At 43.1% G+C, this 27431-nt stretch overlaps 2 protein-coding genes across 7 annotated transcripts in view; one reads left to right on the top strand and one right to left on the bottom strand.

Moving 5' to 3' along the window:
* The window catches only part of WASHC1 (WASH complex subunit 1), a 51918-nt gene extending 29739 nt beyond the window's left edge, over positions 1-22179 (bottom strand). The window contains exon 1 of the mRNA XM_053225709.1: positions 22174-22179. The gene's annotated coding sequence lies outside the window, so the exon portion shown is untranslated. The remainder of the gene's footprint in view (positions 1-22173) is intronic.
* Positions 22065-27431, top strand: part of IQSEC3 (IQ motif and Sec7 domain ArfGEF 3) — a 104892-nt gene continuing 99525 nt past the window's right edge. For 5 of the 6 annotated variants that reach the window (XR_008300049.1, XR_008300050.1, XR_008300048.1 and 2 more), the window contains exon 1: positions 22065-22773. Coding sequence is in view for 3 of the 6 variants with exons in the window: in XM_027074017.2 (XP_026929818.2) it covers positions 22220-22773 (554 nt within the window). In the remaining 3 variants the exon portion in view is untranslated. The remainder of the gene's footprint in view (positions 22774-27431) is intronic. The other variant, XM_053225706.1, reaches the window with a different exon arrangement.

Below are 27431 nucleotides of genomic sequence, written 5' to 3'. Positions count from 1 at the left end.
CTGCTGGCAAGAAAAAAAGCTCGTAAAACTACTCAGGTACATGGGGTATCTGCATGCCCCAGTAGGTTGGCTCAGGTCATGATCTCATGGTTTGTGAGATTGAGCCTGGAAACAGGCTGTGTGCTGAGCGTGGAGCCTACTTGGGATTCTCTCGCTCCCTCTTCCTTTGCCCCTCCTCCCTCAAAATAAATAAATAAACTTAAAAAAAAAACCTATTCAGAAGCAAATGCGTATGAACTTTCATGAGAAAGGAAGGATGACCCAGAGGACAGTACCCAGAAAGCAGAGCCAAGAAACATGGATTATTCTCAGGTCTTAAAACCTAATCAGGGAACACCCAGCATTTGCTCATCTGGATTTCAGAACTGCTGTGGACCAGTGATTCCTTTGTACCTCCTACATTACCCTTTTTTGAACAAGAATGTCAATAGCTGTTATCCCACCATTGTATGTTATGTATATGGAGGCAGATAACTTGGTTTTTTATTAAAGTTTATTTATTTTGAGAGAGAGAGAGGGCACAAGCAGGGGAGGGGAAGAGAGAGAGAGGGAGAGAGAGAGAATCCCAAGCAGGCTCTGAGATGTCAGCACAGAGCCCGATAAGGGGCTCAAACCTACGAATTGTGAGATCATGACCTGAGCCAAAATGAAGAGTTGGATGCTTAACCAACTGAGCCACCCAGGCACCCCAGAGGCAGATAACTTTTATCTTTCGTTTTACAAGTCAAGTAAGAGGAACACCTAAAGGAAGCTCATCTATACCTAAACCTGCTTTAGATGAGTTTCTGGACTTTGATCTTGGGGGGGAGGCATGAATTTATTTTGCAAATGCGATGGACATGAGTCACTGGGGGACAGAGGGCAAAGTGGACAGACTCTGAGGTGACCCCCATGACCCCCACCTCTTTGTATTCACACCATTGCATAATCCCCTTTCCTCAGGTATATGGGCAGGACCTGTGCCTTGCTTCTAATTGATAAAGTTCACTAAAGGTGACAGTTTATATGTGATTATGTATCCATGATTATATTACATAAGATTCTACACCTGTCTTGCCAGGGCCCTGACTCCCTTAGTGGCTTTGAAGAAGCAGAATTCTTTGTTGGGAGCTGCCATATGGTGAGGGCCACGCAGTAGGGAGCTAAGAGATGCCTCCAGTAGATATCCAGTTGACTGAGGGCTTCCATTCAGCAGTCTGCAAGCAACTGAATGATGCCACATGAGCTTGGAAGCAGATCCTCCCTTAGTTGAACCCTATATAAGAACCCAGCTCTGGGGCGCCTGAGGGGCTCAGTTGAGCGTCCGACTTCAGTTCAGGTCACAATTTTGTGATTCATGAGTTCAAGCCCTGTGTCGGGCTCTGTGCTGACAGTCAGGGCCTGGAGCCTGCTTTCAATCCTGTGTCTCCCTCTCTCTCTGCCCCTCCCCCACCTCTCTCTCTTTCAAAAAATGAATAAACATTAAAAAAAAAAAAGAACCCAGCTTTGCCCAAAACTTTGACTGCAACCTTACAGGGAATCCAGTTAAGCTGTGCCCAGACTTCCAGCCTGCAGAAGTTGTGAGACGGTGTGTCATTTGAAGCTGCTACATTTGTGCAACCCGGCAATACAGCACTGATACAGCCTACAGCCCCTTCTCAGTCTGAGCCTCCCCCACCTTCTCAGGGCAGGAGTGCCACTGGGCCCCAGGTTCTCTCTACCATAGCCACATGGTCCCTTGCTGGTCTTCAAAACCACCAGGAAACACCTGCGTCCTGGTCTTGGCACTTGCTCTCCCTCTTCTGCATGCCCTTCCTGCACATAAATACATGACTCACTCCTTTGCCTCATTCAGATTATGGCCTAAATTTCACCATTGCAGTGAGGTCTTCCTTTGTCACCCTTTAAAAATTGTAGCACACCTCTACCTGTCCCCAACACTCCCTACCTCCCTTTCTTTATTTTTCTCCAATGTTTTTTTATCATCATTTTTGCTTGTTTTATTTTTTACTGTAGCATTCCCAGATCATGGGATGTGCTCATTAAGTACTAGGAGAGAAAATAAATGAACCATAGGGATTCGTGGATGTGGGGATGGTTAGGATAATGAAGAGGAAGAGACCGTAAGGCTGGAGGACATTTCTAGCTGGTAGATTTCTATTGAGTCTAACTTCTAACGTACTTTCCCTGGACATACTACCTATTATAGAAAATCTGATCCTGCAAGTTGGAGCTGACTGTGTGTCTATCCCTATGTCCTATAAAATATCAATGGCTATAAACACCGAATTACTTGAAGCATGTCCAGGGATTAACACCTAGTAAGTGGTTGGCAGTGATGGATATGCCTGTCATCTGACCCATTGTACACATGCGGACACCCAGATCCAGAGAAGTCAGTAAAGTTGACTAAGGTCACTCATTTATTTTATTCCAGATCTAGGAACCAGAAAGGCACTCTCCTGACTCACAGTCCACAGTTGAAGAAGTGGCTTACCAGGAAAGCTTCCCTAGGAGGGGTCAACCCACAGCAGCTGTGAGTTCAAATCCAGCTCTGCCACCAAAGTGCCCCATGTCCTGGTCAAGCTTTGTCCACCTGAAGAGAAGCTGATGTTACCCACTGAGCTGAAGGCGGGTCACTTTCTGACCAAACAGAGAAGATGAGGGCGCTGCATTTGCCGGATGCTAGAAGCCCCATGTAGACACACGAAAAGGCAAGAAGCCCTGACCCACAGAGGAACAGGGCCCTCTGGGAGCTGGCCAGACAGGCAGGCAACTGGGGAAACCACAGGGCCCTCCACAGGCCTTCCTCTGTCCATCTTCCTCTCCACTTCCTTCTCTCCTCTTCCTTCCTCCTTCTGCCTGACTTCCTCTTTGACTCTCTGTCCCTCCTTCTCTCTTGTTTCCTCTCTTCTTTATCTTCTTCTCTTGGGTTTCTCAGTCCCTCCCTTCTGCTCCCTCTGCTGCCCCTCTTCCTGCCTTTCTCAGCCTCCTCCAAGCCCAGTCTCTGTGAGGCAGCACACCCCTCTCCAGACCCCAGAGCTGGTTGTGGTCTACGGGGAGCTTCAGTCAATCTGTGGAGAATGTGTGTACATGGACTGAAGTAATGGACTGAAGTAATTCCTGTGCATGGGGAATGCTTTGCTCCGACTTCTTCCCAGCCAGGTCAGTGACGGAGGCATCTGCACTGGGGTCTACACTTCAGAGACCAGTCACAGCCAGAGGTCAGGACTGCATTGTGGGAAAATCGATGAACCTGTTCCTCTCCTAATCGAGCTGTGTGACTTTGAGAAAGTCACCTAACTTCTCGGAGCCCCACTTTCTTTATGTGCAAAATAGAAATAATAACCCACCTCAGTGGGTTTTTTGAGGATTCAGTTCAATCAAATAAGCATTTCCCTAGCAATTTCAATGTGCCAGACACTATGTTAGTTGCAGAGGAAAACAAAGATGGATTAGATATGCGCTCAAAACTCAAGGCAATTGGGAGAAACTGACATTTGAATTAAGCTTTATTGAAGCAGAATGAAAAACGCTAAAGAGAGGTGTAGGAAAATGTACTATGGGAACAGAGGAATATGTGATGAGCCCTGATTGGGGAGAAGGGTGAGTATTTCAGAGGTGTTTTGTCAAACAGAATCACAATAGGCAAAGGGAGGGATGGAAAGACAAAGATCGAGGAAGGGATGTGAGCCAAGCTATGTAAGCATGAAGAGGGATAGTGTTTGGAGGAATGTCCTGGTTTGGGTAGAATATAGGATATGGGAACCTATACACATAGTGAGAGACAGGAAAGGTAATTGCTGTCCCATCGTACCAATATTTTTTAAGCTTTTAGACCTTTTGATTGTAATCCACAGCAAGAAATCCATGTTATATCTCTGGTCAGTACATAAATATATACATCTATGTATAGATAGACCTAACTGAATCAGAAATTTCAAGAGATAGTATCTAACCTTAGCACATGTTATATACTCTACTTTCTTTTCTGTTCTATTTACTTTCTTTTTTTTTTTACGTTTATTTATTTATTTTGAGAGAGAGAGAGAGTGTGCGAGTGGGGAAGAGGCAGAGAAAGAGGGAGAGAGAGAATCCCAAGCAGACTCCATGCTTTCAGTGTAAAGCCTGACACAGGGCTCGATCTCCCAAACTGTGAGATCATGACCTGACCTGAAACCAAGAGTCAGATGCTTAACTGACTGAGCCACCCAGGCACCCCTTTGATTTCATATTTTTAAATGACCCATTACATTGATTTCATGACCCACTACTGCCCGAGTTTTGCAAAGTACCGCCGAGGCAATGGGAAACCATTGAAAATTTTGTAAGAAGGTAGTGACACAACTTCCTTTGGGAACCCCCTCTGGTGGTGGTATGGGGAGTGGTGAGCAAGGGCGGGATAGGAGGCAGAGTGAGCCATCATGTGGCCATGGTCACTGTCCAGGAGAGAGCACATCACCAGGGCTGGGACTGATCAATGAGCCCCAGGAAAGAGCTTTGAATGTAGTTGTCCTCAGCACATGCTTCTGGAGTTGGAAAGTGTGAAGTGCTGTCTGTGGCCATGTTGAAATCCCTGGAGGATGAGGGCAGGAGACGATCGTTCTCCTGGAGCAGATCTCACGGTGGCTTCTGGGTGTGCGGCCGGCCCAGGAAGAACCCCCAACCCCGGCCTGTCATCTTGCTAGGGCTTCCCTTGGACGCAGTGACGACTGACGGAGAGAATATGGCAGAAGGCCATCCTCACGGTGATCCCCATCCCCTCCACCTGCGTGTGCAATCTTCTCCATTCTTCCACATGGTTTTTCAGATCCAGGCCCAGCCCTCCGACTGCTGCCTGTCTTCCTCAAAGAATAGGACTTGGGGTCCTATTCTCTGGGCTGTCATTATGCTCAGCCCCTGACCCAGGACTCTGGATGGGGCAGACTGAAAAGAACATGTTCCTTAATACCAGATAGCTTGGCTCCAGGCCTCAGTTTTACTACTTAGTAGCTGTGTGATCTTGGGGAAGTCACTTCACTTCTCTGAGCCCCGTTTTCCTCATAGTTAAGATGGGGTTGACCATACCTCTTACCCGTTGATAAGGTTAGTGGCCGCAGGTTCTCTTTTTCTCTCTCTATCCTCTTCACTTAGTGAATCTTATCAATACTTGTGACTTCAATTAAAAAAATTTTTTTTTTTTTACTAAAGCATAATTAACGTAAGTAAAGCTCTCCCGTTTTCAGTGTCCAGTTCTGAGTTCTGACACATGCATGTGGTCAAGTAACCACCACCACAATCAAGATATAGAGCAGTCTCATCCACTTCCAAATCTGTGCCCTCCTACCACATGGCAGTCAGTCCACCCCGCTCCGCCTCCCATACCACTGACCTGATGTCCATCACTAACGATAATTTTTGCCTGTTCTAGAATGTCACGTAGATTGAATTATATGTATGCACTCTGTTACATCTTTCACTAAGCTTAATATTTTTGACATCCATCCACGTTGTTACAGGTACCTGTAGTTGTTTCTTTTTCTTAAAATCAGTATTTATGGATATAGCACGATTTGTTCATCCATCAATCGCTGCACATTTGAGTTGTTTCCATTTTGGGCTGTTATGAATAAAGCTGCGATGAACATTATTTTTCAAGTCTTTGTGAGGACAAATGTTTTATTTCTCTTGGGTAAATATCAAGGAGTGCAATTGCTGGGTTGTCTGTTTAACTTTTGAAGAAACTGCCTTACTGTTTTCCAAGATGGTCGTACAATTTTACATGTCTGCCAATAACGTACCAGAGCTCTGGTCATTCCACATCCTGACTAACATTTTGTTTTGTCAATTTCTTAAAGTTTTGGCCCTTGTAGTGAAATGGCCTCTCACTGTGGTCTTCATTTTGCATTTCCTTAATGACTAATGATACCGAGCACTTTTGTTTTCTTTAAATAGGCTTCACACCCAGCACAGAGCCCAACACAAGGCTTGAACTCACAACCCTGAAATTAAGAGTCGGATGCTTTGCCGACTGAGCCAAAAAGGTGCCCTAATACCGAGTACTTTCTATGTACTTTCCAGCTGTCTGGATAGTCTGTTTTGTAAAGTGCCTATTCTAGCCTTTTGCATGGCTGAAATTTTTTATTAGCCAGTTTGCTTCTGTCCAAACGCACTTCTGGGCTCTGGATAGATATGCCCAGGGTATTCTTGATGCTTCTGCTTAGATGTTTCAAAGAGACTCTGCTGAACAAAAAGCTAAACTCAGGACCTTCTCCCCTACTCTTTCTTCACTCTCCAGCCTTGGTCCCCCAACTGAAACATCTTTTAGAAATAGCCTCACTTTCCACACAGTGGCACAGACCAGACACTTAGGGGTCATTCCTGATATCTCTCCTCCTCTATTCTCCGGACCCCAACAGCTCTGTCTCTTTTCTTTCTGCCTATCTCTTAGCACATTCAATCTCTCTATCCCCACTACAGTCTATGCCACCATCTCTTACCCAGTTACAGCAAGAGCCTCCTTTCTAAGGAGTCTTCCTCTATTCAGGCTGTTCTAACATATGACACTTAGTGTCAGACCTTTTTAAAACACAGATTTGATCACATTACTCTCATGTTTAGATTCTTAATGCCTTCCCATAATTTCTAGGATAAAGATAAATTCTTTAATGTGATTTGTAGGTTTTCTTTTAGCTACTATGCCAGGCTTTCTCCTATCTCAGGGCCTTTGCACATTCTGTCCCCTCTGTCTGGAACACTCTTTCCTTTTCTTCACCTCACTAACACCTGCTTATTCTTCAGTTCAGACATCACTTCCTCAGAGAAGTGTCCCCTAATTCTGAGGCTAGATGAAGTCCTACTACTATATGCCCTTAGAGAACACTATAATTTTCTTAGCTTATAAATATATATGACAGCTTATAAATATATATGACATTTTAACTTTCTAGTTAATGTCATTTTAAGTTTAATAATAATTTAAATTATTGGGGCACTTGGGTGGCTCAGTCAGTTAAGTGCTTGACTCTTGATTTTGGCTTAGGTCATGATCTCACAGTTTGTGAGTTTGAGCCCTGCATGGGGCTCTGTGCTGACAGCATGGAGCCTGCTTGGGATTCTCTCTCTCTCTCTCTCTCTCTCTCTCTCTCTATCTCTCTCTGCCCCTCCCTGCTTGCTCTCTTTATCTCTCAAAATAAACATTAAAATTAAAAAAAAATAAAAGAAAATAATTTAAGCTATTATCATAATATTACCATTTATCTTTATATTATATAATGTAAATTTTAAATGGAAATATGAGCATTTAACTCATATTTGAAATCACCAAAATTATATGATTCACATTTCGTAGCTTGTGCATGTGTATGAATTTCATTCTTACAGAACAATGGAAATGCTGCACAAAATAAACTCCAATGTTTTTATTTCACTTTTTGACACACTCACATTCTACCCGCATGCTCTACCTTTGAGTTGTTGATGAGTAAGTCAGGTCTGAAAGGAAAAAGAGCTATAGGTCATCCCCTCCTTGTATGTAACCATTTTTAGCCTAAGTATGGGCTAATATAGGGATGTAACAACAGTTGGAAAGGGTATCAGAGGCTCCCTTGGTCATTCGTGTATCCTCAAATGTCATTGCTTTCTTTCTGTGTACAGTGTAAGTTCTGGTTTGAATGGAAAGCATGGCCTCTCAGGTTTTTGGGTGTCCCTGCTCATCAGTCATGGACATCCCTTCCTTGTGCTCTGCCCATAGCGTGGGTTCACCAGAATTCTGGGCTTCCGGGGCACTGAAAAGGCTGAATGGGAATGGGGTGGCAAGGAATGGCAGACATTCATACATGTCCTCTGTCTATGTGCATGCTCCATTGTCCCACTGGACTTCAGTTAGAAAACATAAATTTCAAGTTGTTCTCATTAATGACTTCAGGATGGGGACAGCAGAGCATCATACTTAGTGCAAGTCTCAAGCACAGGACCCCGTGGCTGCACAGATCACACTCTAATGAAGGTGGCCCTTCCTAACATACATACATAGTGTCAATAAATACGCATCACATGAATGAATGAAGGGTTGTCACCTGATACAAGAGACAGTTCCTTTGGTTTTGATAAAAATTAAGGACCTCCCTCTTCTACTACCTTGGAGAGTCAAGGCAAACTTCAGATGGGCACCACTGCCTGGAATTCCCTGTCTTGGGGAGAGACACTTCCTCTAATATTTCAAGTGGAATAAGAGAAAAGGGAGTGAGGGGGCAGAGAAAGCCTGACAAGTCTCGCCTGTCAATTAATCACTGCACTTTGCACATACAGCATGTAACATCTTGTAGCCTGTGCTCTTATGACATGGCCTAAGTGTGAATTAAGCTTCACAGCTCACTGCCTTCATCCACTTCCTCCCCTCCCTTTCAGCCTCCACCCTGGCTCCAAGAGAGAGAGCTGAAGATGCTCCTTCATTAGCAGGGGACCTCTCAGACCCATCCTGGAGGGGATGGGGAGCACAGAAGCTCAGCCAAGGTTAGACTCACAGGCTGCTGGGGGATGCTCAAATTGTCTCTGGCCTTGACTTCTGGTCCACAGTTTGGGCTATGAAGGAAGATCTCTGAGAACTGTAAAGGCCAAGAGGTAGAAGACTTCAGCTCCAGATCTGGCTTTACTCTACACACTCGGTTGTGTGACATTAAGCAACTGATATTTCCTTCCTGGGCCTTGTTTTCTCCTCTGTCCAATGAGAAAATGAACTAGATAAGTTACCTACAAGCAGTTCCCAGTACCTGCAATGTCTCAAAAATTTCACTGGTTAGGAGAAGGGAGAGTCTCCCCAACTTCAGTCAGTGGTAACAACAACAACAACAACAACAATGACAGCAACAAAAATAATGGCAGACACTTACTGAGTACTTATGGCCCCAGGTGTTAAGTGCCTTACGTGCATTAACTCATTTAGTCATCACAATATTCCTATAAGATGGATTTTACCCATTTTCAGATAAGGAAACTGAGGATCTAAATTAAATGACTTGCTCAGGGTCACATAGCTAGTAAATGACAGAGCAGGGATTTGAATCCTGGCCCTAGAGTATACTTACTTAACCACACTCTTCCCGTTTTATCTACCTGCCCATCCATCCACCCACCAATCCGCCAATGCATCCATCCATCCATCTATCAATCCATCCACCCATTCATCTGATTTCTGTGTAAGAGTTTATATGATAAAAAGGATTCTGCTGAAAAAATTATTTAAAAAATAATAAAAATTTGAAAACTACTGAACATCACCATTCAAACTGGAGAAGCCCTAAAGGGTGGGGTGCTTCCCACTTCCTGGGTCATTCTTAGAGCAATTTCTGTGGGTTGGGGGTGAGAAAGAGTTGGCAGCAATCAGAAACAGAGAATATTTTAAAACAATTTGTCAAACGTGACACCCACAGCTTGTGTGTAGACAGAGGCTATGTAAGAAAGCTCAGGCAGTTTGGATCTGGCTTCCCCCCTCCTTCCTTCTTTCTTATCTCCCCTGTTCTCCAGGGAAAATAGAGCTGGAAGGGGTTTAGGGATTGACTTGTATAGTGAAACTTCAGAGGGCTGAACTCAGACCAGTGGGAGAAAGGGAAAGGAAAGCATGTCACAGCTCAATAGAAGAAATATCTTCCTAGCCATTTTGCCATCCTAAAATTAGATAACCATCTTGTGATGCAGAGACTCTGTTGTGGGAAAATTTGGGCAGAGACTGGTGATCAGGAATGATGTGGTGGGGATGCTTGCATTTGGGTGTAAGGGTGTGCTAGAGTAGGTGAGCTCCCAGGTCCTTTCTCCTAGATCCAGTGACTCAACCTCCACCTCCTCACTCTACTGTGGGACTCCTGAGGTCCAGAGAATGGCACACCTTGGCCCCAGCTCTGGAAGCTTATCAGGAGCAGAGAGAACAGATTAAAACCAGTAACCAGGATTCTAGACCTGCAGCTCCAACTCGAAGCTTTCTCAAGTATTCTCTCTCTTTTTTTAAGTTCATTTATTTATTTTGAGAGAGTGAGAGTGAGAGCGAGCACACAAGTGGGGGAGGAGCAGAGAGAAAGGGGGACAGGGGATCTGAAGCAGCTTCCAGGCTCTGAGCTGTCAGCATAAAGCCCATTGCAGGGCTTGAATCCATGAACCATGAGATCATGATGTGAGCTGAAGTCAGATGCTTAACCAACTGAACCACCTATGTGCCCCTCAAGTATTTTCAGTGACACTCCACAAAAGTCCCCCTCAAAGAAGGAGGAAAATTATTTCTATGCCCTTCTCACTGTAGGTCTTTCTGGATTGTCTCAATGTGCTTGTCATAGAGGCTGTGACCTTCTCCAAATTTAAGACAGTCCATTTACTGGGGCTAGAGATAGGGAACAATAAGGGAGGGGTGTTCCTACCTTCTGCTGAGCCCACGGATTCCATTTGGTTTACTGCCCTAGCAATTTGTTCACTACTTTTCAGTTCATAAGAGCATTCATAGTCATGAGCTCAGGGAATACCAACATTGACCCATTTCACAGATGACGATGGGAAGCTCAGAGAGAGTGACTCACACATGTGCCATGACCAGAGGGGTAAAATCAGTTTTCTGACTCCAGGGGCTACTCCTAAATGCTAAAAACTATTAAGCATTTACTCTGTCCCTGATATTGTCCTACTACAACAACCCCATGATACCCATTGCATAGAGATTCAGACCAGTTAGATAACTTCCCCAAGGTCACATTGATTGGAAAAGGAAGAATGAGAGTTCAAACCCACATCTGCCTTTTCCAGAACCTATGTTTTTTTCCATGACTCTATTTCATTCTTAAATCCAGAGAAGCCCCAAGAAAATGGTATCTTGGGAGAGCAGGGTATGAGGGGTCTGTTCAAGCCAGAAATCTTGGGAGGCCTCCACAATGTCTCAGGACCTGGCAGGACTAGCATAATCCATCAGGTGGGCAACTAGGGATGAATAGGGCTTCCCTAGCCCAAAGGCTGATAGCAAGAAGGCCTCAGAGACTTCTTCTGAGGCCTGCACCATGAACGGCATCTCCTCAACTGATCTTTGCTATGTGAGATGTGGAAAAAGTCACCTCTCAGGCTGCATTTAAAGGAAGCCCTGGCTGAAAAAAAAACCAGAACAGCTTTGTCTGAAGGAGGATTTCTGGCTCTGTTATTTACTAGCCTTGGGAAAGTCACTATTTCTTTGTGCCCCTGTTCCCTTTCCTGTAAAATCGGGTTAATAAAAATATTCCATAGGCATATTGTGCGGACTAAATGAGATCGTGTATCTGTGAAAGTACTTTATACATAATATAGCGTTAATTACTTAGTAATAAAGCTGATTTTTATTGGACACATGCTCTGTGCCAGACATTGTTCTAAGTGCTTCACATGCTTTATTTCATTTAATCACACATACAGCATAAGGTCATTGCTGATCAACACTCCCCCAAAGTATTGTCTCCACGTTGGATGTCCTAATATGTGGTGCAAAGGAAAAGGGGTAGGAGCTTAGAATGGGAGACTTGGGTTCTAGTCGTGCTTCTGCCTTGACTGGCTGTGTAACTTCAAGAAAACTACCCACCCTCTCTAAGCCTTGTTTGCCACATCTGAAAAACATGCATATCTTGCTCACCACTCATTGTCAATCAAATAAAATGAATATGTGTTATTGCACAGCACATGCACTGTTTACTTATCCTTAAAATAACCTATGATACACATTTGGTTATTATTTCCACTTTATAGTTGAGGAAACCAAGGCCCAGAGATACTTAAAAGCATAAAGTGAAGTACAAATGTTGGCTAGAATTATCATCACTATTATCATACAACAATAAGGCAACACCTGTGAAAACAGATCCAAAAGGTTATAAGGAGAGACCATATTTACTTTACTTCCCTGTAGGCTGATAGCCTAATGTATTTCTATCCCTGGCAACAGAATACATAAGAAATATATGTGAGCCAGGAGAACTTCTTGTCTGTGGGGCTTAGTTGCTCTTCTGCCCGGAGGCAGAGGGTTGGATGAAATGATCCTGAGTGCCCTGTCCAGTTGTTAATAATCCATCAAATCTTCTGGACAAGAGCAATACTGCCACTTTCGACCCCAGCCCCCCAGCCCCACCTGCCCATCTGGAGAATTGTCCAGTCAGAGTGAGGTGTGAAATCTGTGGGCCTTCTGTGCTGATAGGAGAGGATTTGTCACCAGCCATGGCAACACCCTCTGTTCTTGTCAGGTAGGTGGGGAAGGAGAGAGGTACCCTGAACCAGAAAAACCAAATGCCTTGCTATTCCTGCAATGAGACATTGATCATCAAAGACCTCATAAATATCCCTTCTGCTCCCATAAAACTGCCCTAGAATTAGGACTTTACAAATGTATATGTCAAAGTTAAGAGGAAATCTAGAAATGACTTTGTTCTACAGTCTGTTTTTATACGTTTTTATTGTTGTTTACGTATACATGTAGACAAGTACACGCACAACACACAATTTAACCAAGGTCCCACAATGTCATTTCAAAGGAGAGACATCTCTTTTAGGAATTCTTCCCTACAAGTAAGCATAATTGGTCATTATCTTCTCCCCAACTGCACTTCTTCATTCATTAAACATATTATTTGAACATCCATTGTGCTCTAGGCCCTGGGATTAGTGCAGATGTGGGGTGGGTGTTCAGATTTATAAGGCACTAATTTTTGCCCTCCACAAGATTGCAGTCCAGGAGGAGAAGACACCTATACAGATAGCTATATAACAGAGCAGTGAATGCCAGAAAGAGACACATAATAAGGTGTTTTGAGAATCTAAAGAAAGAAGAGGAAACGGAAGATACTCATGGTGTAAATGGCATTTTTACTGAGACTTGGTGGGACAGGATTTAGATATGCAGGGATTCAGGGTGAGGAAGCCACGTTAGCCAGAGTAGAAAGTACAAGAAAGAAGAGTGTTATTGGATTTGGGGAGGAGTAAATGGTCCAGTTTGACTGGAACCTACCTGGAAGTGACGGAACATAATGCTGGAAGATAGTCTAGAATGCAGTGGCAGAGAAAGAACAGTCTGAGCACTGGACAGAAAACACATGGCATGGCTCAGGGAAGGGTAATCCCAAGCTCACTCTTAGGCCTGTCTCATCCAAGGTTCCTCACTTCTCACAATGTATGAGAGATGAGTCTGTGCATTAGGGTCTGAAGACAAAGTTCCAGCTGCAGCTGTCCCATCTAACAACCATCCTGCTTCAGAAAAGTCACAGCATCCTTGGGCCTCAAATTTTGTGTCCTAAGAGGGGAATCATAATCCTGACCCTGCATTCCTCAGAGGGTAGATGTGAGGATCAAATGATAATGCATATGAAGAGGTCTTGCAACCTGGAAAGTGCCACACAAAAGTAAGGCATTACTTTTATTTCCCTCTAGTCCAGGAGTCCTCCACATTTAGAGTACAACAGAATCACCTGAGTACTTGTTAAAAATGTAGTTTTTTGGCTTCTGGCCAGTTAAAAAATTTTTTTCTGGCCAGTTATTTAAGGACAGAAGCCAAAAATTAGGACTGCACTCGCCCTCCTACTCTCAATAATTAGAAAATTGTTATATTCCAATATAAACATATATTTGAAATCCAATTTCCAGACATTGGAAAACTATCAGCACAGGATTATGATTCTTGAGACAAGGAAAACAAACTAGGTGAGCCCTACAATCATCTTGGCTCACTGCCTAGAGAAACTTTCAAGATTGTAGGACAGGGAGAGGGAGCCAAAGCAGGACATGATGGTCTCTCTGAGTTGAGGACACAGAGAGTGGAGGAGGCTGGGGTGGCTGGAATCTATAGGGCAGAGTACTAGAGAAGAGAGAATTACATAAAGAAAGAGCTCCAGGAATCTGCAGATAGCCTTCTTGAGTCTGCTAAGCCATACATACACAGAGTGAAACTCTATGTGACTGAGTAATTAATGACTATGGGGGTTTAAGGTGAATAATTTCAGGGCACGGACAGACTGGAAAAGATTAGAGTTCTGAACAGCCAGACTGCAAATACTTTGATGCTGTTCAGTCAGTTGATAGAATGATCACATCATAGTAGTAAGGATAAATTAGACAAGAGTAATGATTACTCTTAGACTTGCCTTATATAAAGCTTAAAACAAGTTTTGAGAGGATTGAGTGGGTCCACAAGTAACAACTACCTGCAAAAACAAAGTCCAACACTGTTTAAAGGAAAACAACAAAATTCAGCACTCAATAAACTCACATTCAAACCATCCAGCTTAGAATGAAAAAAATCACTAGATATGTGAAGAGGCAGAAAAATAAGACTTCAAACTAGAAGAAAACATAAACATAATGGGATGAGAAATGGAATATATAAAAAAGAGCCAAATGAAACTTCTAGAAGTGAAGCTATCTAAACTGAAGCACAGACAGAAAAAACACACACAAAAAACTGAGGCCCACTGATCTGTGGATCAATATTGATCAAGTTAGATAGTTTTTGCTGCTATATCTTTAAGTTTATTGATTTTAAGAAACTGTTAATGCCCCCCGAGTAAAACCTTCATTTCAAATATTGTATTTTTACCTCTAGAAGTTCCACTTATTTTTTTATATTTCTCACTTCCCTCCTCATTGTATTCATTGTATTTCTTTAAATACTTACACATATTTATGACAGCTATTTTTAAATCTTTGCTAATTTCACCTGTCTTTCATTTCACATGTTGTTTCTACTGATTTTTCTTTTCCTCATATTAGATTATAAAATGATTAGATAATAACAATGATTAGATGATAACAATGATCATCATATCCAATGATCCCTGGAGTGCCTGGGTGGCTCAGTTGGTTAAGCCTCCGACTTGAAGGCTCCAGTCATGATCTCACAGTTTGTGAGTCTGAGCCCTGTGTCAGGCTCTGTGCCGACAGCATGGAGCCTGGGGCCTGCTTTGGATTCTGTGTCTCCCTCTCTCTGCCTCTCCCTTCCCCATGCTTTGTCTCTATCCCTCAAAAATAAGTAAACTTAAAAAACACAAAAAGAATGATCACTGACTTCTTACCACAAAATGTAAGCCAAAAGACACTGGAACAATAATCTTTAAAGTGTTGGAAAAAAAATCAAAGTCAAAAATTCTATATCCATGAAAAAGAAATTTTCAACAATTGAGGAGACATAAATAATTTGCCTGGCAAAAAACAAAAACAAAAACAAAAACAAAAACAAAAACAAAAACACAGCAACATAACAGCATGTGTCACCAACAGACCTGACTATACAACTATACAATATGTTAAAGTTCTTGAGATGGAAGGATAACGATACCAAATGGAAACTTGAATCTATAAAGAAATACAAGTGGCCAAAATGGCATATGTATGAGTAAATTAAAAAGATATTAAAATTTTAAAAAGTTTTTTAAAGATAATTGACTTATGGTAAAAATGATAGCAGCGTATTGTGGAATTTATAATAAATATAGAAGTAAATCTATGACAATAGTAGCACAGAGGGTGAGAGAAATAGAAACAAACTGTTGTAATGTTTTTACATTATATGTGAAATACAATATTTGGACATAATGGGAATTTATTTTTTAAATTTTTTTTTAACGCTTATTTATTTTTGAGACAGAGAGAGACAGAGCATGAACAGGGGAGGGGCAGAGAGAGAGGGAGACACAGAATCTGAAACAGGCTCCAGGCTCTGAGCTGTCAGCACAGAGCCCGACGCGGGGCTCGAACTCACGGACCGTGAGATCAGTACATCATGGGAATTTAAACAACAAATATTGTAAACTCTAGAGCAATGACTAAATAAATAAATGAGCAGGTAGTGTCAACAAGCCACTAGTAGAGATGAAATGGAGTACCAGAAAATATGCAAGCTAAATGAAGGCAGGAAAAAGATGAAAAAGAACTAAGAACAAAAGAAACACATAATAAAATAGCAATACAGTAGATATAAATCTAACCATATTGATAATTAAATTAAATGCAAATGATCTAAGCATGCCAATTAAAAAACAGATTGTCAGGCTGGATTTTTAAAAAGCCAGTCCAAATACATGTTATGTATAAGAAAAAATACTTTAAATTTGAAGATATAGATAGAATAAAATTAAAAGAATGGTGGGGGAGGGATGTAACATGCTGTATTGTGTTTCTGTGGCCGTCCAAATTTATTATCTTACAGTTCTGTAAGTTAGAAATTTAACATGGGTCTTACTAGGCTAAAATGAAGGTGTCAGCAAGGCTGCATTCCTTTTTGAAAACTCAAGGAGAGAATCAGTTAGCTTGCCTTTTCCATTTTCTGGAGACTACTCATAGTCCTTAGCTTATGATCCCTTCCTCCATCTTCAAAGCAAGCAAAGCAGGTCTAGTCCTTCTCACATCACACTACCCTGACCATTCTTTTGTAGTCATATCTCCCTGTGACTACAACCACAAATGATTTTCTGCCTTTAAGGAATCATGTGGTTATGTTGGGCACAGGTGTGCCCAGAGCAAAATCCAGGACAATCTCCTTGATCTCAGGGTCCTTAATTTTAATGGCATCTGCAAAATCTCTTTTGTCATGTAGGGTAACATAATCACAGGTTCCTGGGACAGTATATGGACATTTTTGGAAGCAATTTTTCTGCCCACCACACATGCAAACATTAATAATGAGAAAGCTGTGGGGCGCCTGGGTGGCTCAGTCAGTTAAGTGTCTAACTTTGGCTCAGATCATGATCTCACGACTCATGAATTTGAGCCCCATGTCGGGCTCTATGCAGACGGCTTAGAGCCTAAAGCCTGCTTCGGATTCTTTCTCTCTCTCTCTCTCTGCCCCATCCCTGCTTGCACTCTGTCTCTCAAAAATGAATAAATGTTTAAAAGAATTTTTTAAATGAGAAAGCTGGAGTGGCTATCAGACAATTGCACACAGACATTCATCAAAATAGACCATAAATTAGACCATATAAAAGTTCCAAAATTTTCAATAAATTTTAAAAGATTGAACTCCTATGGATATGTTCTCCGACCATAAAAGAATTAAATTAGAAATGAATAATAGAAAGATTTGAAGATATGAAGAGAAATTTAAAAAATATTTTGCACTGAATAAATAAGAAAAATTTAGGATACAGATAAAACAGTGCCCGGTGAGAACTTTAGAGCTTTAAATACTTACACTGAAAAAGAAGAAAGACTTAAAGTCAATAATCTAAGCTTGCATCTTAAGAAGCTAGTTTTAAAAAAGCAAATGGAGGGGTGCCTGGGTGGCTCAGTCGGTTAAGTGTCTGACATTGGCTAAGGTCATGACCTCATGGTTTGTGAGTTCAAGCCCCACATTGGGCTCTGTACTCACAGCTCACAGATCAGAGCCTGGATCCTGCTTCAGATTCTGTCTCTGTCTCTCTGCCTCTCCCCCACTCAATTTCTGTCTCTGTCTCTGTCTCTGTCTCTCAAATATAAACATCAAAAAAATTTTTTGAAAAAGTAAATGGAAACAAAAGTAGGTAGAAAAAAGAAAAAAGAAACATGAGAGCAAATCAATGAAATAGCAAATGGACAAACAATAAAGAAAAATCAGTGACACCAAACACTGGTTATATGAAAATATAAAAATGGATAAATATCTAGCCAGACTGACTTTTAAAAATACCCAAATTATCAATATCAGGAATGAAACAGGAGCCATCACTACACAGCCAACAGACATTAAAAGGCTAATAGGAACATATTATAAACAACTTTGTGCCAACAAGTTTGACAACTCAAATGAAATTGATACATTCTTGAAAGACACTTGTATTCATTTCTTATTGCTGCTGTTAGATTATGACAAACATAGTGACTTAAAGCAAATTTATTATCTTACAAATTTATTATCTTACAGTTCCAGAAGTCAGAAGTCCAAAATGCGTTTCACCTAGCTAAAATCGAGATATTGGTGTGATTGCATTCTTTCTGGAGGCTCTGGAGAAGAATCTGTTTCCCTCCCTTTTCTAGCTTTTATATGCCACCTGCATTTTCTGGATTCTTCTCCCCAGATAGCATCTGCCCCATTCTGACATCTGCTTCTGTTGTCACATCTCCTTTCTGACACTCTCACAGCCCCATTACAAAGACTCTTGTGATTACATTGGACCCATCCAGATAATCCTGGATAATCTTTCTATTTCAAGATCATTAATTTAATCACATATTTAAAGTTGCTTTTGCCATGTAAGGTAGCACATTCACAGGTTTTGGGGACTAAGACAGAGACATCTTTGGGTGGCCATTCCCCCTACCAGAGGCACAAATTACCAAAATGGATACACAAAGAAACTTATTGGTTGAATGGCCCTGTATCTATTAAAGAACTTGAATTTGTAGTTAAAAATCTACTCACAAAAAACCCTCCAGGTTTGGCTTCAATGATGAATTATATCAAACATTTAAGGAAGAAATGAACTTTGACTCTTCATAGCAAACACAAAAATTAACCTGAAATAGATCACAGACCTAAACTGAAAAGCAAAAATGATAAAACTTCTAGAAGAGAATACAGAAGAACATGTTTTTGGCCTTGGGACAGGCAAAAAAAAATTTAGATAGGACACAAAAAACATTAAGTATAAAAGAAAATGTTTTTCTTTTTCAAGTGTTTTTCTTCATCAAAATAAAAACCTTTGTTCTTCAAAAGACAATGTTAAGAAAATTAAAAGGAAGATACTGACTAGGGAAAATATTTGTAATGTATACATCTGACTAAGACTGCTTTCCAGAATATATAAAGAACTCTTACAACTCAATACATAAGAGAAACAATTCAATAGAAACAGTAGGCAGACAAAATAGATAAATGGCAATAAGCACATGAGAAGATACCCAACAGCATTAGTCAGAAAAATATCTATTAAAGCCATTTTAAAGCTACTACTCACTCAAAGTGATAAAGTTTTAAAAGGCTAAAATTACCAAGTGTTAGTGAGGATGCAAAAACACCTGAAACTCTCATACATTTCTGGTGAAAATAAAAAATAGTACAACCACTTTGGAAAACAATTTGAGTTTCTTATTAAGTTAGATATATATTTAGTATATGACTCAGTAATTCCAATTCTAGATTTTTCCTCCCAATAAAACATATGTTCACACAAAGACAGCTTTATTCAAAATAACCAAAACCTAGAAACAACCAAAATGTCCATTTTCAGGTGAATAGATAAATTATGGTTTATCCATACCACATAAGACCACTCGTAAATAAAAAGGAACACACTATTGATACCATAACAGAATAAATGAACCTCAAAAGCATTATGCTGAGCACACAAAAACAAACACAAAAGAGTATATACTCTATGATTGCCATTTACAAGAAATTCTAGAACAGGCAAAACTAATTTATCTTGGCAAAAAGCAGATGAATGGTAGACCAGGACTGAGGATAAGAGCAATTGACTGCAAAGGGGCATGAGGTTACTTTTTTAAATGATGTTAATTTTGATTACATGGGTGTATATGTTTGTTAAAACTCATTGAACTGTGCTTTCAAAGTGGGTGCATATTATTACATGCAAGCTGTAACTCAATAAAGTGTATTTTTTAATAAAAGAAAAAAATTAAAATTAAAAAATGAATCACATCCCTAGTGATTCCAACACAGCAGGACTAACGTGGGGCCCAGAAATCTGCATTTCCAACAAGTCCTATGGATAATAATGCAGGCTGTTTTACTTATAGAAATAGTGTTGTCTCTATGAGCACCCAACTCATGAAGAACAAATCAACTAGACAAACAAAGAAAATTCAGAAGAAAAGTGTTTCAGTTTTTGTGTACCCTCGTTCTATCCCTCAACTCCCATTCTTTAGTTGGGGGAATCATTACCGAAGGATCCTCCCTGGTACTCTGTTCTCCCAACTGTTGGCTCAGCTGTGGATAAGCCTCCTTCCTTCATTCTTTACAAAAGGAAATTTCCTAGGAAAATAAATGGGAGGAAAGCAAAATTAAAACATACTGCACGTGCAGAGAAACCAATATATTTGCAGAGCACATATCCTTTCCCATAAGGTCATTCAAGTCTGGCACCAGATGGGCTTGGCTGGCCCAGCTCACTAGACACATGGTATTCACAGATAGGCCTACCTTGGGGGAACACAACCTGTGTGGAGAGTAGAGCAGTACAGTAACAGATATGTTAAGAGGACTTATAGCCCAGAGGAAAAGGTCATTTCTCTGCCAAATTAGATTAAAGTGCTCTATTTCATTCCTGAGTCCTTCCTGCTGTCTCACATATCTTCTGCCCCGCTCCCCCGTTCTGTCTACCTGTTGCAATCTTTTCCATCCTTCATAGCTTAGCTGAATAACACCTCTTCCTGATCAGATCACCGTAGTCAAACACAATCTATTCCTCCCCTGAGCTCCTATGGCACTTGGCTTGAAGAGCTCTCACAGAAATTTTGATTTATGTTTTAGTTGTTCATGTGCACACCATACCTATTGTATTTGATTATAATCTCCTTGATTATAGAAACCACAAATTTATTATCTATGCTAGGTATAGCCTGCATAGTTCCTAGTACATTACTTAGCAATTAATGGGTGTTTCATGTACATTTGTTGTAGTAACTTATGAATTATTCAGTTCATGCTGATTCATATCTCTGATCTTTTGCTCATTCTGTTCCCCCTTTCTGGAAAATCCTTTCCACTTTAAGTGTTACTTTCTGCAAGAAACTTTCCTAGATACTCCAAGCTGTTGAGCTCCTGTAGCACTCTGGGCATATCTCTATCTTATAACATACAACCACCATCATATATCAAAATTAAGTATTTACTACCTGTTTCACCTACTTAATTGTAAGCTTCAAGAAGCCAAAGATTCCGTCCTAGTCATCTTGATCTTACCATCACCTAGCTCAGTGTTTGTTAGGAGGATGCATTTCATAAATGTTTTTCTTTTTTTAATTAATTCATTTATTTTGAGAGAGAGAGGGAGAGAGAGAGAGAGAGAGAGAGAGAGAGAGGGAATCCCAAGCAGGCTCCACACTGTCAGCACAGAGCCCAATGTGGGGCTCGATCTCATGAACCGTGAGATCATGACCTTAGCCAAAATCAAGTGTCAGCTGCTCAACTGACTGAGCCACTCTGGTGCCCCCATAATTGCTTTTCACACAGAATAATCTCTTCAGAAGTTTCTGGAAGCATGAACCCATGACACACAGGGTTTGGTATATTTAGTTCATGTTCATATTAGAGTGGCCAAAATTGTCCTGAGGACAGTTTTGTCCAGAGAACATCCAGCATAAACAGACTTCTCACCCTAAGTTTCCTCTTGGCTGAATGAAGGACTAGATGTTCTCTAGGGTCCCCTATAGTTCTATGACTTTTGTGTCTCAGGGAATTCCCCAAAAGAATATATTGTTTAGTACAAAAGGGGCAAGTGTGACTTCTCCTTAGAAGGTTTTTTTCAAATTTTTAAAAAATACTCTTTATGTTTATTTATTTATTTTAAGAGAGAGAGAGAGAGCGGGGAAGGAGTAGAGAGAGGAGGCAGAATCTCTAGCAGGCTCCCTGCTCTCAGCGCAGAGCCCAACGCAGGGCTCCATCTCACGAGCTGTGAGATCATGACCTGGGCGAAAGCAAAAGTCAAGGCTTAACCTACTAAGCCACCCATGCATTCCAGAAGGTGTTTAAGATGACCCCTAACCTCTGGGATGGCTGGACATAGGAAACAGGAATCATGACCTCTCAGAGTCCCATGACTTCCTCGTTTTAAATACATTTCTCTTTCCTTTTGCCACTTTCTCTCTCCCCCGCCCCCCAACATTCTCTCAGTCTCCCTCTTCTTTCCCTCTTTCCTTATCTGCTTCTCTTTTCCTACCCGTCCCACCGCACTCTCACAGCACAGGTACATCTACCTCAGCCGCTTTCCTTTTCTCCCCTGATTTATCTATCTCCAGTCTCTCGTTTATGCTGCCCCCGCGCCATCCTCCCCTCGCCCGACTCCCTCAGTCGTCTCCCTTTTCTCCTGTCAGCCCTGCAGGAGGCCGAGACTCCTCACGAAGCCCGGAGGTGGGAGGGTGGGTGGGTGGGCCCTGGCGCCGCGGTCCCGCCCCTCGGTGCGTGTGTGAATGTCTGTGTGGCCGTGACGCGGCGCCGGCGGCTGGGAGGGAGGCTGGGCCCGCTGGAGAGGGAGGTGAGCGGATCGCTGGGGCTGCTCGGCTCCTGCGCGCCCTCGCGCTCCCCGCCGCCCGCCGAGGCGCAGGCAGGGCGCAGGCGGCGGCGGGCGGCATGGAGAGCCTGCTGGAGAACCCGGTGCGTGCCGTGCTCTACCTCAAGGAGCTCACGGCCATCGTGCAGAACCAGCAGAGCCTCATCCACACCCAGCGCCAGCGCATCGACGAGCTGGAGCGGCGGCTGGACGAGCTAAGCGCCGAGAACCGCAGCCTGTGGGAGCACCAGCAGCTGCTGCAAGCCCAACCTCCGCCCGGGCTCGTCCCTCCGTCGCCAGCCCCGCTGCCCATCACCCCGGCCACAGCCGCCGCCGCCGCCGCTGGGGCCCAGGAACCGCTCCAGAACCACGGACAGCTCTCGCCCGCCGCGCCGCAACCTGCGCCGGAGCAGCCACCGCTTCAGCACCACGGACAGCTCCTGGTGCAGCCCCAGCCGGGCCCCAGCAGCAGGGCTCACGCACCCCAGTCTCCCCACCAGCACCCAGTGGCGCCCGGGGCCGTCGCCGACAAGGAGAAAGAGCGTCCCCCGAGTTGTTGCACTGCCGCTGGAACCCTCCTTCAGCACAAATCCCCCGCCGCCCTCGGCAAGGGCGTCCTGAGCAGGAGACCCGAGTGAGTGGGGAAGAAGGGATGGGGACTGTTGTGACAGACAGGGAAGCAAATGGGTAAAAGGAGGAGATAAGGGGAAAACCAGGTGCACCTAAGAGTCTGAAGGACTAGAGTAACCTGAAGTGAAGAGATGAGCAGATGCTTGGAGGTAGAAGTGTGTCAAGGAGATTTGGGGGAAAAGAGGGATTGACTGATATCAGTGTTTGAGAGGGCTGAGGGGATGCTGGAGCAAAAGAGAGCATCCAGACCATTACTGGGGGCAAAGGAGGAAAGAAATGGGTTTTAAGTTATTGGGAATACCGGTTTTAAAGAGGTTTTAAAGACGACAAGATTGGAAGGAAGTTTTGGTGAAAATTAAACCAAAGAAAAAAGAACAGTTGAATTTTTTTAAGTTAGGAAAAATTTGGAAGGGAGTTTGGGTAGTAAAATTATTTGAATGGAGAGTGAGATATGAAAAAGACAGAGGCTTGGCAAAGAGACATGTTAAGAGCTTTAAAACGGCTAGGGTCTAGGCAGAGTAGAATTGGAATCTGAGAAAATTTAGGATGCAGGGGATACAGTTGAAAAGCAGGTATGATGTGAGAAGGCAGGGGAGCTGGAGGTAGAGGAAGATAAAGGGTGAGAGAAAGCATTTCCCAGAGGAACGAATCTGGCTCTTTAAGTGATGCAGTGCGAGTCAAAGCCAGGAGTGGCTCTTTGGGGGAAGCTTACTCTGCTCTGACCTGAGTGGGCATCTTTCTTCTGAATCCCCATAGAACTAAAGGGGTGCAAAGACACATCCCACCAAGCCAGTGGAGGACTGTGTTATAGCCTGAGGTCTCAGTCTGGCTATAGCTTTTTCCTCTGACTCAAGGAGGATTTCTGTGTAGGGTGGTTGGCAATTGTGGAAAGGGAACGATGATGAAAGGGATAGTTGACAAAAGGAATTGTTGGTATTTGGATGTTTAAATCTCTCTGTTATGGCTGGTGACTGCAAATCTTGTTTCCGCTTGGTCATCTGGTGATCATAGGAATCCTCATGTTGGGTCCTGAGAGAGATATACTCATTAACCCCAGGGAGGGACTCTAGAACCTCAAGCCTTTACTTTACATATCAGCTTCCTTCCTCTGATTATACAGGTGATGGGAGAACTGCATGAAAGAACAGCTCAGGGGAAATCAGTACCTAGTCAGCACCTGCCCCTGACAATGGTGATGCTAAAGGAAGAGCGGGGTGGGGAGAGGAAGGAGGAGAGCCAAGAATCCCACCTTCATCCAGTCTCAGCATGTTTTAGGTCTGCAGATACTTGTGAAGATTTGATGTATTCCTTAAAAACTCATTTTCTCCTCACATCTACATAGTTAGAGAAGTTGGGTCAGGATATGTTAGCTCACAGGGTAGATTTGACTGGAACCATGGGCTCTTAGGGGTGAAGATCCAGGATGATCTGGCTTGGCAGATGTATAGCACTTGATTCAGGCCCCAAGAAAATGCGGCTTTCTTCCCCAGGTCCCTCAATGGCCCATTTGCTCTTCCTTCAGTTTCATGGTTTTCTTTCCTTATCTGGCATAAAAAGCAGAAAGTCAGTTTTCCCTCAGTGCCCATGGTTCAAAAAAGATAATATTCTTACAAGGTATTGCCTGGCTTTTCCCCCAAATGGGGGGGGGAGGGGGGAAGAACTAGTCCATTCATTTCCCTGGGGGAAGCCACAGTTTCCTGGTAATTATCGTTCTTCACCTGATTCTTCTCCTCATGCCCTTTGATATTTCCCTTCTCTTTCACACTTTCTTTTCATCCCTTCAGGGAAGCATGAGCAAGAATGATTTAGTTAATTTTTCTTGGAGAAGGACTTTACTGTGGTCCCCAAAGTAGCTTAGAGAGCCCAAACTCTCCTTCCCAGGTGCTCTTGCTGGGAAACCAGGGATTTAGGAATCACTTGGATTCCTATCCAACCTCACAAGTCAAAACCAGAGACAAACCATAGTGTCCTCATCTTTTCTTCTCCTTTGTCCTGCTTTTGCTTCCCATAGGAGCAAAACAAAAATAAGAAGTAATTAGAATGGTGGAGGAGAGTGGAAGTTCTTAAAAATCTTTCCCTTAGAAAGTTGTGCCAGGCAATAAGAGGTTAATACCACAAGTGGCTCCTTCCTTCCTCCAGATCCTCCAGCTTTTCCCTCTGCTCTCTCTGAGGCTGGATACCAAGATACTTAGAGAGAATGCCTTACCTCCTCCCTGCAACTCTCTCTCCCCTTGGGTGTGAATCATGGACATCTTGGCTGGCTGAATGCCTTTTGTGCCTTTTGTGCCACTCATTTCTTTCCACGGTTCTGCCTAACTTCAACCTAAGTCCCCCTCCACCCCCACAGAACCTCAGGAATAAATCATTGTTGCTGACTACGTGTTTGGCCCCACCTTGCTTTCTACCCGTGACCCCCATTTTGTATGGCTGTCATCCTCTGCCCATACCTCTCGATGGTGCAGGGCTAGATGCAGCCAGCAGGCAGAGAGAGAGAGAGAGAGAGAGAGAGAGAGAGATCTTTATGGATAGGGTGAGATGAGGAGAAGAGCAGAGCCAGCAGCCCTCTCCCTGGTGTTTCTCCTGGGGAGCTCCCTGCTGAATCAGTTCTCTACTGGGCGTGCTGAAGTAGGAAGACGATATGGCAGATGAGGTCTTTGGATCATAATTTTACTGAAATCTTTTCTCATTTTTTACTTGTCCTTCTCTGGCCTCGTTATAGTAAGAATGCAGCCCTGGTGAGGTTGCTGAGGGTTGAGTGCGGGTTACAAGGGCCCAGGCATTGTGTTAGATGCATTATCTTCCCACACGGTTTGTCTCTTATCCTCAGAACTCCTCTTCCTGCCCAAATCCAGGAGAGGCAAGAGCCTTGGGGAACCTGGAACCAAAAAATAATGGATCATTTAATTGTCATCAGATCTGCATTAATATGCAGCCTGGCCTCTCTCCCTTCTTCACTGAGGGAGATGGGAAGGTGGTGGCCCTGGAGATCAGGCCAAGGAAGCAATGATGAGGGGGTGAGTGAGTGCAGACATACCATGGAAGAAAGATGCTGGAGGGGTTAATGTTCTTTCTCTGCATGCTTCCTGGCTCTTGCTAAGCTCCAGCCCCCACTGTTTTTGCCTCTTAATGAAAGCAGTGATCTAGCTTCCTCCTCTTTATTTTTTCAATCAAGGCTCACAGCATCTACAGAATTGATTATCCCTTTTCCTGGCTGGAGTCAGAGCCTCACCCTGATCTGGCAAAGTCTACTTCTTGCCATGGAAGCATAAGACCCTCCCTGAGGCTACTGCTTCAGTGTGACCACAGCTCCTCTGTCTGAGCACATGCTTGCACACCCACCCAGCCATGCATTTAGAGCTGGTGGATCCCAGGGCTTTCCCGTGTTCCCCAACCCTTAAGCAGAGGATTACTGGAGGCTGGGTAAGATTCCTGAATTGTGAATCAAATTCAGCTCCTACACCCACCTCCAAGTAGCCATAAAGTCTGGGTGGCTCAGTAGTAGCCCCTGTCCTCTCTTCTCTTCCTTCGTCCTTTGTCTTCCTTTTATACTTTCTCTTCGTCACCACTTTTTCCTTTCTCTTTGTCCTTCCTTCTCTCTTTCCTCTTTCTTCTCTCCCCTCAAACTCTTTCTCTCTCCCATATTTTCTTCCTTCTATCTATCCGTTGGTTCCACGTAAGCTGCCCAGGGAAGTCTCCTCTTCTCTACTCCCATCCTTTAAGCATGAAATAAATCTTAGGTCAATTTTTGAGCTCCATGGTATCACACTGACTGGAGGCTGAAGGATAGTTAGAAAGTCATTAGATGTGCTTCTTAGCCTGTTGTCTAAAATGCTGATTGGAGCAGATGTCTCTGCTCCTACTGAGTCAGGGTTGTCCTCCTGGAGATGGCAGCTCAAGTCTGGCCCATTCTGAGAGCTATTAAGAGATTGTGAAGGTCTGTCAGCCAGTCAGCTGTATTTTATCTAGTGTCTGGTCCATTCAAAACTGTACACCCTGTGCTGGGGAAAAACAGGAAAGAAGCAAATAGTCCTTGTTCAACATACATGAGACATATATCAAGAAATATCTAAACAAATATAAGCAGATTGCTGCTGCCTAGAGCCACCCTCTATCAGAAGAGAACAGGGTGAAAAGGGGGAGCATATAAGTCATATTGAGAGCCCAGAGAGGTTATCTTGGTTGGAGTCAAGGGTTTATGTCAGGAAGAGTAAGAGCCAAAGAGGACAGAGCCCTGAAGATTCAATTCACAGAGATACCTGTATTGCATATGAACATCATCCCATCCCCTAAAAGTACAGTCCCCCCTATCCTAATCACCTCCTACTAGGCTAAACCCTTTCAACAGAGTAAGAAGGGCCTTGATACTCAGAGTCCTTGTCTACCTGTAGCTGGAAGGCCTGCTTTGCTGGGGAAGCAACAAGAAGGTCAGTGCTCACCAAACTGCATATCCTCCTTTTCTTCCTCTACCCCCAGCAAGAAGAGGACTTCTTGCCGGTCAGCTGGAAAATGGGGCCAGAGTGAAGGCTCACCAAGAGGAAGGAGTGTGTGTCTTTTTGCTCACCTAGAAGCCGGCACAAAGTAGGCACTTATAAAGATCCTCTGTCCCCTGCTTGTACAAGAGCCCAGACCACTGCTCTTTCCAATTTTTCATCCAAAAAGAAC

The sequence above is a fragment of the Acinonyx jubatus genome, chromosome B4 (assembly GCF_027475565.1).
Source record: "Acinonyx jubatus isolate Ajub_Pintada_27869175 chromosome B4, VMU_Ajub_asm_v1.0, whole genome shotgun sequence".
Taxonomy (NCBI): domain Eukaryota; kingdom Metazoa; phylum Chordata; class Mammalia; order Carnivora; family Felidae; genus Acinonyx; species Acinonyx jubatus.
The sequence above is the reverse complement of the archived record's forward strand: the minus strand, read 5'-3'. Positions and strand labels throughout refer to the sequence as shown.